At 42.4% G+C, this 10,395-nt stretch overlaps 1 protein-coding gene across 2 annotated transcripts in view; it reads left to right on the forward strand.

Moving 5' to 3' along the window:
• Positions 1–10,153, forward strand: part of LOC307044445 (striatin-like) — a 29,803-nt gene extending 19,650 nt beyond the window's left edge. Inside the window, exons 5-17 of one of the 2 annotated variants that reach the window (XM_079689679.1) lie at positions 593–757; positions 1,150–1,285; positions 1,371–1,533; positions 2,485–2,595; positions 4,387–4,533; positions 4,652–4,788; positions 5,355–5,530; positions 6,515–6,562; positions 6,644–6,765; positions 6,844–7,011; positions 7,103–7,243; positions 7,957–8,145; positions 8,575–10,153. In XM_079689679.1, the coding sequence (XP_079545805.1) occupies positions 593–757; positions 1,150–1,285; positions 1,371–1,533; positions 2,485–2,595; positions 4,387–4,533; positions 4,652–4,788; positions 5,355–5,530; positions 6,515–6,562; positions 6,644–6,765; positions 6,844–7,011; positions 7,103–7,243; positions 7,957–8,145; positions 8,575–8,744 (1,873 nt within the window). In that variant the 3' untranslated portion in view covers positions 8,745–10,153. The remainder of the gene's footprint in view (positions 1–592; positions 758–1,149; positions 1,286–1,370; positions 1,534–2,484; positions 2,596–4,386; positions 4,534–4,651; positions 4,789–5,354; positions 5,531–6,514; positions 6,563–6,643; positions 6,766–6,843; positions 7,012–7,102; positions 7,244–7,956; positions 8,146–8,574) is intronic. The other variant, XM_079689680.1, reaches the window with a different exon arrangement.
• The last annotated feature ends 242 nt before the right edge of the window (positions 10,154–10,395 follow it).

The following is a 10,395-nucleotide window of genomic DNA, read 5'->3' on the forward strand; positions in this document are numbered from 1 at the left end:
AGCTGTCATTACATGCTCCGTGTTTTGTTTTCTCTGGTATACCCAGCGGGCTAAGGGAAGTTTAGTTATCATGTCAGCCAACTGTACAGTCAGTGTGTGTAAATAAACCAGACACCATCGGGCAGCCTCACACATCATCTGCCCTAACATACCGGCTGATGATGCAGCCAATTCATTCTCGACCCTGTGTCAAGGGACAGCTCAATTATGTGCTGAGACACCGTTTCCTTTAAGTCAGATGCCCGCTCAAATGTAGAGCTTCTGCATATTACATCGGTGTAATACTTGATGAGTAGCTCATCTGGCCTGAAAAAAGCTGATACCATCAGCTAGACTACTGCCAGAGCACATAACACTTTAGACAGTCACAAGTACTCGACTATTCCTCATCTCTGACCATGTTGTTGTCTTCGGAGTAAATCAACTTGTTAATTTATTGGCTATTGCAGCATTATGAAAGACTAACTTCAATGTTTTTGCATCTTCTCATCCAAACTTCTTCTACTCCACACTTTACATAGATATGCTTGTATTCATTTCTGAATAATCTGGGCTATAGCATTGGTAACCAAGTTCATTAACCTTGTTCCAGGTACCTGCAGGAGGTGGGCTACACAGACACCATCTTAGATGTGAAGTCCCAGCGGGTCCGAGCGCTGCTAGGACTAGCTGGGGACGGAGGCGGGAGGACGGGGGAACGGACCAGTACTGAGCCTTTAGTCAACGGGACAGACGCATCAACAAAGGGCGGCAGAGGGTAAGTACGCTCCCCTAAAGCTACCTATAGACTCGGCTACTACAACAAGTCCCTTATATTCAACATAGTGTGGCTCATGTCTTAAATGTAGTGAAACTTTAAACAAGCATTGATCATCATGAGTCACTGTGGAGGTTGTGAAGCCTCAAATCGAACATGAGTTTTTGTGTCTTCTGTCGTTTTTTGAAGTCCACATTTTTTGATTGATTTTGAAGTTTTGTTAAGGACAGCCCAAAGTCGCACAGTGGCCATAAAGTTCCACATACCAATGTTTGCTACATGTGTGTTGCACTTAAGACAGATTGGGTGAATCAGTTCATATGTAACTACTTTTTATTATCACTGTAGCATATTATTCTGATTGTATTGTATGCATTATTGTTCCTCCACAGGAAAGCTGAGCCCTCTGACACCAGCGCTGTCCTGGAGGCCTTTAAGTTCATCGAGAATGCTGCAGCAGAGTTCAGCGATGATGATGATGATGAGGACAGCTACGGGAGGGACAGGCCTAATGTGGAGTCCAGGACGGTAACGAAACGGTCTGCCTTCAACTTGTGCACTCAGGAATTGTTGCTATGCTTTTAATAACTGTAAGCATTATTATTTTCCCAAGATCCTGAGAAAGAAGCCCACGTCGTCAATAACGCCGGCCAGTATGGACACGAGCGAGGACCCTGACACAGAGGAGGCTATGAAGGGCTTTGACTTCCTGTCCAGTCCTGATGAGATGGACACCTCGCCGGAGTCCAGAGGCAACGGGGACGGAACAGACTGGGGTGAGTCAGGGGTCTTTCAATGAAAGAGGAGATTTGGGATCCTATGAAAAGCACTATCACAGGTTTAGTTATAGTTCCTATTCCTAGTTATACATTCCTTGCTAATGATCTTCTTCTTTTTATAGTTTGGTGACTGTTCATGGAGTTCCTGTCATTCACATATCACGCTGTGGTCATAAATCATGATGTTTTGATGTGTCTCTGTTTAACCCATAGTGTGTGATCTCTTCCACTGTGTGTTCCCATAGCCAGCCCGTGACCACTATGTCTCTTCCACTCCCCTGTCAGCAAATCAACATGATTCACTTTGAGTCTCATTGGTCCTTAGACCCAAAGCCAGAAAATGGGGTTGATGTCATGCAGAGGAGTTTCTTTGTATTTGAACGTGGGTTTGAGCATTTCAGTTGTGAACAACAATTTGGTTTCACAAAGATTTCACACTGAGGATTTTATGATTGGACATAATTACTCAATTTGGGTGTGATGACTTATGGGGGAGTTGGGGATTAAAATGGAGACTTGACGGAGGGGAGTAGGGAATCTGGGACTTAACTGATATGATATTTTAAAGGGTGATGCCAACGATTTAGTTTTCAACTGGGATTGAAAATGCCATCAGCCCTATATTTTGTTTTTTGGTATTTGACCAAAAATGTGGAATTAAAGCAGAAAAATAAAAGATAATTGTATGTTTCCCCTACAATTTCTTAGATATATCATGACATGTTCAAATGAAAGAATTCTAAACATGACATCCACTTCCCTCCAAGCACTAAATGAAAAAAGTAAAAAGATTATACTAAATAGTTATAATGAGTCTGATATAACTGAGGTGGTAGTAGCCTGCTTACAGAAAAGGTCTCTGCAACTCGCCCCCGGCCCCTCCATTCGGGGCTCGACCAGAGCAGTTCCTCAACAGCCTCTCGGTCTGGTTTTGTTCCCCCTGTGTAGAGAAGGACGAGCAAGGTCCCATTTCTGAGGCCTGGGACGTGGACCCGGGCATGATAACCAAACTCAAGGAGGAGTACAGAAAGGAGCGCAAGGGGAAAAAGGGGGTGAAGAGTAAGTCCTGTCGGGCGTCGCTGCCTCCCTCCTCCTCCTCTCTCTGTAGACTTTCAGCCAAAAAAGCCTCAAATCAAAAACAAAAACATCTTGGCTGCTTTATTCTCATCTCCTTCTTGAGCTGCTCCTTATTATGCCTTCTACTCAGCATTGCTCTGTCCTTTTGTCTATCATTTCACACTGAATGTCCCCTCTGTCTTCTTGTGAATGTACACAATCTGCCACCCTTTATGTCCCTACCCAAACCCCCTGTATGTAATGCCTGGTGCATGATTTTCTGTCCTGTTTAATTGTTTTGTTTTCTATTCATCATCTTCTTCACGCTGTCAAATGTCAGACATTTATGTGAGTTAGTCATGCTGACATGTCCATCCCTGTCTTATCTGGGCTAGGGCTGCACAATTTGGGGAAATAATCTAATTGCGATTTTTCTGACAGATATTGAGATTCGATTTGCGATTTTAGTTTTTAAGCGACCCAACGGAAGTTTATTGTAAAATGCGGCCATATCTCCGGCTAGGAAGGTCGTATCAACGTGCTCCCGTCTCTAGCACCCCCGCAGCCCGAGCTACGAATGAAAGAACTAAACTTAAATGAAACTTCCGTTGGGTTGCTTTAAAGTCAAGCTTCAGTTTAAGATTCACCCTGTAATAGAAACATGTGATGGAGCATTACTAACCTGACTCGGATGGTTTGTTTCACCGAACCATCTAGGAGAGCTCCATTGGAAGCCATTTGGAAAAGGGCAGGCAATACTTGGCAGGCGATTGGATCAATCTGTCTATCACCTTCTATCAACGGCCACTTCTGATTGGTTAACAATGGCTGGTAAATGTAGAGCACAGCACTTCTGATTGGTTAGGATGACTGACACACAAGAAGAATGAAAAAATTGCAGCCTTTGCGATTTTTTAATTGCATTATTTAAAATTGTGATTTCGATTTAAAATCGATTAATCGTTCAGCCCCCATCTGGGCTAGAGCTACAATCATCTGTTTCCTTCATCAGTATGTCCTCAAATCATAATAATACACCATATTCATCTTCATCTGTCAGCCATGTTGATACTACAGTAATGTTTCTGCTGTTTTAATTTGATGGCAATTACGAGCTTTTTCTCCGTGAAGTGACTCAGCTGAATACTACTGCGCTCAGAATGAAGCCTCATTCAGTTGGAGATCTCTTAGATTTCACACCAAGCTCTGCATTTCGGGTTTTTTCTTCTTTTTATTTAACTATGAATGAATCATGAGATCCAAAACCTCGGTTCATCTCAATGTATTAATTTAATCTCAACACCACCTTTTTACACCTGGCTTTCTCCTCCTCTGGTGTAGGCATGAGTCTATTTTTGATCTTCACACCGTGTTGGTACTTCTATCACTTTTCATGTGGAAGAGGTTTTCAGTGTGAGTTTTTTTGAGCAGTTGTTCTTTTGGTTTACTGTATTTCATTGCCTCAGGTTTGATTCTAAAGGCCCAGAAAGACTTATGTCACTAAATGATTCTGGAAGATAAACATATCTTTTTCTACCTTTTCCACTCATCTAACAAGAACTCTGGTGCTGATTCCTTCATTTTCTCTTCTTTTTTTACCAACTATAATTTATGAAGTTGTTTTCTTCCCTTGCAGTGCTTCCTTTCCTCCCATATTCATTCTCTTTTTCAGCTTGCACTCACAGCTTTGTAATGAAATATTGTATTGTTTTCATACTTTTTTTCCCGCTCTCTCTCCGCTCTCCATCACTGTGTGTCTGTTTGCTAACACTGTTGACCTGCTTCGTTAAACAGGACCAAACCGGTCCAAGCTGCAGGACATGCTGGCTAACCTGAGGGATGCAGAGGACCTGTCCCACATGCAGCCCCCACCATCCAGCCCCCAATCCCGACCCAACGCGGTCCGGTTCAACGAGCATGAGGGGAACCGACCGGATGAAGGTACTCCAGAAAGAACGTTTTGTGATTAAGTGTTACGTTTTTGTAAGATGTGCTTAAATCCCCTCCATCAGTCTTATCGGCAATGGTTTATGTATTCATTCGTTTGTTCTTTCCCCAGTTGAGGCGCTGACCTTCCCGCCCACCTCGGGGAAGTCCTTCATTATGGGTGCAGACGAAGCCATGGAGAGCGAGCTGGGCCTGGGGGAGCTGGCTGGACTCACCGTGGCCAACGAGGCCGACAGTCTGGCGTACGATGTGAGTAGGAAGAGGCAGAATGGAGTTAAGAGCCAATAGACCATTTATCTGGGGGAAAACGGTTTACAGTATGTTCTCTGTAAAACAGCTATCCCACCTCTTGCCTGTGACTTGTGGGAAATGTGCCAAGTCACATCACATGCTGAAAACATTCCATCTGTGTGTCAAACTGCTATTTTTATAGACAGGGAAGTCAAGTATTAGTGCAATGTCCATTTTAAGGCTTACACATTCAATACACAAAAATATTAAGCAAAACGCTTATTTGGAATATTGAGTGTAGCTATAAAAGCTGTCACATAAAAATGTCTTATATTTTTTATGAAATCTTTGTAATCGAAAGATCACCTTCTACATAAAACTTCAGGAAATTACTTTTTGGAAAATGCCTTCCTTTCATCTAAATTTGTAAAGAAAATGTTATGTTCAATTTTTGTGTTATATAATATGGCCAAAAGCTATATCACATTATATAGTGTGATATAGCTTTTCATTAAAAGTTCTCATTATAAATAAAAACACATATAATTTGTTGTTGGGTTTCTGATTCGATCTCTCCCTCTCAGATTGGCAACAATAAAGACGCCATGAGAAAAACATGGAACCCCAAATTCACTCTGCGGAGCCATTTTGACGGGATTCGCGCTCTGGCCTTTCACCCGGTGGAGCCCGTCCTGGTCACCGCCTCCGAGGATCACACACTCAAGATGTGGAACCTTCAAAAGACTGCTCCTGCCAAAAAGTAAGCACACAGGAATTTAGTGATTGGTGTAGAATTTGAAAGACAACACACAGCTTTAAATCTACAGTATCTGTCCATTCCTTCCTCATCAGCTCAGTTAGAGACACTCGTACTCAGCAACAGTGTGTTTGATTCAGTGTCTTTAAACCTGCAGCAGCAGAGAGAACATCATTAGAGGGAAACTCTGTTGTTGGTTTACAGTCCCATAAGGAGGAAAGCTTGTCTTTGTATCTGCTCTATGACACCATTCAGCTGGAGGAAACGGTCCCCATGTGACAAAGAACTGACACAAGACTCATTACATCAAGTCACAGCTCTGCTGCCCACACACAGTCTGATGTTGTTTCAGTGGTATTAGTTCAATGAAACAGCATGATACAATAGCAGGAAATTGAACAAGCAGTGATGTCTTGAAAAAATTCACCAACTTTCATTTTGAATACGATCTTCGACACATATTAAACACACACTATGTTTTTTTTCTGCCAGTCTCATCATTGTAGGACAGTTTCATGTTAGAAATCAGTCTAAATCCTACACTGTTAGGCAGACAGAGACTGCTAGAATAGGCTCCTAGCTTTATACATAAAAACGTATATAGTTATAATTATTATTATTTAAATGTAACAAGATCGTACCTTTTTTTAAAAGTGTAGTTTTCAATTCGATAAAGAACTACATTTATGACACTTTCTGGAAGACAACCACATGGCTGTCACATGCATAAAGGGGGGATAGGACGTGATGTAAGGGGACCAATTGAAATGGACCGTTACCTTGAATAGAATTTCCCAGAGTTTGAACATTTTTGAAAACATTTAAGGGTAATTTAAGAACACAACTCAATAATAGATACGCCGTGAAGCTAGTCTTTTAAAAAAATCAATTTCACTGCAACAAAGTTAAACATTATTCTTTTAAAGCTGGCATTGTTGTTTTTCATGTTCTTTCTGTTTCATTAATGAACACATTGTTTGTCTGCAGGAGTGCATCTTTAGATGTGGAACCAATCTACACTTTCAGGGCTCACAGGTAAAAACACTGCGCATACATAAAATCAATCAAAGCATTAGAAGAGTTGTTTTGCTAATTGATTATCATTTGAAACCACAGGGGGGCTGTGCTGAGTGTGGTGATGAGCAGCACAGGGGAACAGTGTTTCAGCGGAGGGGTGGACGGGACTATTCAGTGCTGGAACACCCCCAATCCCAACATCGACCCCTACGACTCCTACGGTAACAGCGCCGTGTGTTTAGTTTGAATCAGAGGATTGATCAATCTGATCACTGTCACTGACTGTCTCTCTGCCTCAGACCCCTCCATGCTGCGGGGGGCGCTGTGCGGACACACCGACTCCGTGTGGGGTCTGGTGTACAGCAGCGCACACCAGCGCCTCCTCTCCTGCTCTGCAGACGGGACTGTGAGACTGTGGGACGCCAACACCACCTCCTCCGCCCTTGCAGTATTCAACGAAGACAAAAGTACTTCAAACGTGTATTATAACCTTATTTTTACAAATGTTCGCTTACATTAATGTTGACTATTCAATTTATCTGTCTTTCTGTGTCCCAGAGCTGGGGATCCCCTCCTCAGTAGACCTGGTATGCAGTGACCCGGCCCACCTGGTCTCATCCTTCACTAACGGAGAGATCGGACTCTTCAACATGGAGACCCGCCAGCTGGTCCTCAGTCTCGAGTCCAACTTGGAGCCGGGTAGGTTTGCCAAATTAAAGGCTGCAGCATTTAGACCTCGATCAGTACAATTTTACATTGGTTTCTAATCTTACAATAATATTAAAAAACACCCTATACTATAAACGATATACCATGTGTTGAATTCAGCAATGAAGAGGAAGTAGAGTCAGAAAATATGGCTCTTGAGTAACATCTAGTGGCAGCTATAGGAAAGGAAATCATAAGCAGACACATCTACTGACCTAAAATGTGTTTCTGTGTTTTGACCAAAAAAGATAATACAGTAAGACCTAATCGTGCATAATATAACAATGTTTATTGTATTTGTAGTTTTACTCACTTTACTCGAAATGCATTGCGATTCCCAACATTATTGAGCTGCCCATTGTAACTTTTCTTTAAGAAAGAAAATGTACAGAATACGCAAACATCTTTGTGACTTTTATCTCATGGAAAATTGTAATGTTTCATGAGATAACATTGACTATATACATGTTCTTCAAAACGTTGACTTGAACACACCAATGCTGCGTATGCGTCATATGAATAATGTACATTTGACCAGCAAAAAAATATTAATCGGTTATATAAATATGAGACTGATCAGATGGCCTTTGGAGATAATGCTTTCAGACACTTTCAGCTACTGATCTCATCCAGATGGACTGCCCCCCCCCCTGAGTTCCCTCTCCTGCTGTGTGACGTCTAACGTGCTTATCTGTTTCCACCAGGCACTCCCTGTCAGATCAATAAGGTCCTCAGCCACCCGACTCTTCCCATCACCATCACCGCGGAGGAGGACAGACACATCAAGTTCTTTGACAACAACAGCGGGAAAATGATTCACTCCATGGTGGCTCACCTGGACGCTGTCACAAGCTTAGCTGTAGACCCCAACGGACTGTACCTCATGTCAGGCAGTAAGTAGCAGAACATATACATTTTACTCTTTGTATATCATGTTTTACGCACCTGCTGAATAAACAGATAGGATTCAGTCACTATAATGTAAAGTGGATCCGGAGTGTGCCTTTTATAAAAATGTCTATACTTTTACAGTCTGATCTCTTGTAATCAGTTTAACACTCATCTATAGAGGAAACAAATGAATGTTCCTAACTCATTTTTAGCTCCACTTTTGCATTATTGAACTTATCAATTATACTAACACACTATTACTTCTTAACATGTAAAAGTAAAGCTATTCTATAACCCCTCAATTGTCATTTTAAGGTAAATAGGGTTTTCCCATACACCAAACTGCACGGACTACTAATGAAGTCTTGTTTCCAAGTTTAAGGAGCAACAGGCTCATAGTTACTTATATAACTGGTCATGTCGTTTCGCAGGTCATGACTGCTCTATCCGTCTGTGGAACCTGGATAGTAAAACCTGCATCCAGGAGTTCACGGCTCACAGAAAGAAGTTTGACGAGTCGATCCACGACGTGGCGTTCCATCCAACTAAATGCTACATCGCCAGCGCCGGGGCCGACGCTCTCGCCAAAGTGTTCGTATGACGCGGAGCTGCGTGTCCCCCTGCAGCCCCGCTCTCGGACTCAGTCTCCCATGATCAGGGACCAATAGAGACACAGGGGGGGGAGGATCTTCAGGCAGGGGTCTAGTCCCACCTCTCACAGCCCAATGGTTTCTTGTCCCACTGGCAGACTATGTAGCCTCAAAACGGACCGTGACTCTCCATGACGAGGGTCGGCAGGGAGGGCAGTCAGGAGGAAATCTGCTCTCTTGACCCCCCCCCCCCATCTACCATCCAGGCAGGCCTGGGTGTGACCCGCCACAGCACCCCCCCTCCTCAGACAGACTCACCTCTGTAACTAGCAGGCTCAGGACAAGTGTTTGAGCAAGGAGTGGAGAAATTAGGTTTCAAGCCGGTCTTCTGCCCCGTGACTTCACGCTCATCCCAAATCCCCCTGACCCCTCAACCCTCTCACACACCAGGTCCGGGCTCTTTTACTCCAAGTCAGGTTTTGTGTTGTGTTGTTCCAGAAATGTGGGGTACTGAAGGCTCACTGCAGCTGTCGTGGCAGCCTCTCACTTCTTCTTCTTCTACTTCTCTGCTTCCCAGACTGACTCTGCTTGCTGGCCTGCCTTTATTTTTTCCTTTTTAAAAACACGTATTGACAAATGTGCCTTTGCTTTAAAAAGGTCTTGAAAAATGTTATTTTAACAAGCTTGTTTTGGGGAACAGGGAGGGAGGGGACGGTGGAGAAATGGAGATGGATGGTCACAATGTTGTCGATTTTAACATTGGATGTAAAATTACAAATGCTTATAATAAACAAAAATATATATTCAGTCTTAAAATTTACTGTGCAGCGTGAGTTTGAGTGCTCCTTTTTGATAAGTGTGGTTGGGGAATCAATTTTGTGCATTTCAAAGCTGGTAGAGTGATACAGACCATTAAATATAATGCCTGTTTATTAGATTCAAGTAACTGTACACTTCAGAAGTAAGATTGCAAGCGTATGTGTCCAAAGTAAACCATCTTGGTTAAATAATTACAATTCAAACTTCTAGATGTCCATTTTAGGAATAACTAACTAATTTTGGCCAGTTTGCTCTTGTGTGAATTGAATGGCTTGTACTGTATGTAGTTTTCCCCAATTGTGCGGATATGCTCGACTACAATGTGATGTATCATGTCCGGATATTTACAGTAGTCCAATGTTTAGCAGAAATTAGTTCAGTACTGTGGGACTACTTGGAAATAATGAGTTCACCATCCAACACTGAGGGAAGACAAATAAATGTCTCTAGTTTACTGGAGGACAAAGCTATCCCGGGTTTAAAAAAAGACAAGTCAATCAAGATGTTGTACGTGTAGAGTGCAGCTTCAAATGAGCCATTTTCTCAGTCACTGGTTTGTATATGAAAGTATGTTCAAAAATAAAACCTGCTGTAAAATGTTTACTGGGCTCTGATGTTGGTCATTTGGCAAACGCTCAATGGATTCTGTGTGTTTTGCTATGAGATACAGCTTGATCCTGTTTTTTGATTAATTGTGTCTACATTTTGACTAATTGAACTTACACAGAATTATTCATTAGCAGCTTCTGCTTGCTGTATATCTATGGACGAACACACACACTGGATTACTGATACATAAGAAAACTTAGAAGCTCAGTGACTCTAGGGCTACTGCTTCAGTTA

The sequence above is a fragment of the Notothenia rossii genome (assembly GCF_949606895.1).
Source record: "Notothenia rossii genome assembly, chromosome: 6".
NCBI lineage: Eukaryota > Metazoa > Chordata > Actinopteri > Perciformes > Nototheniidae > Notothenia > Notothenia rossii.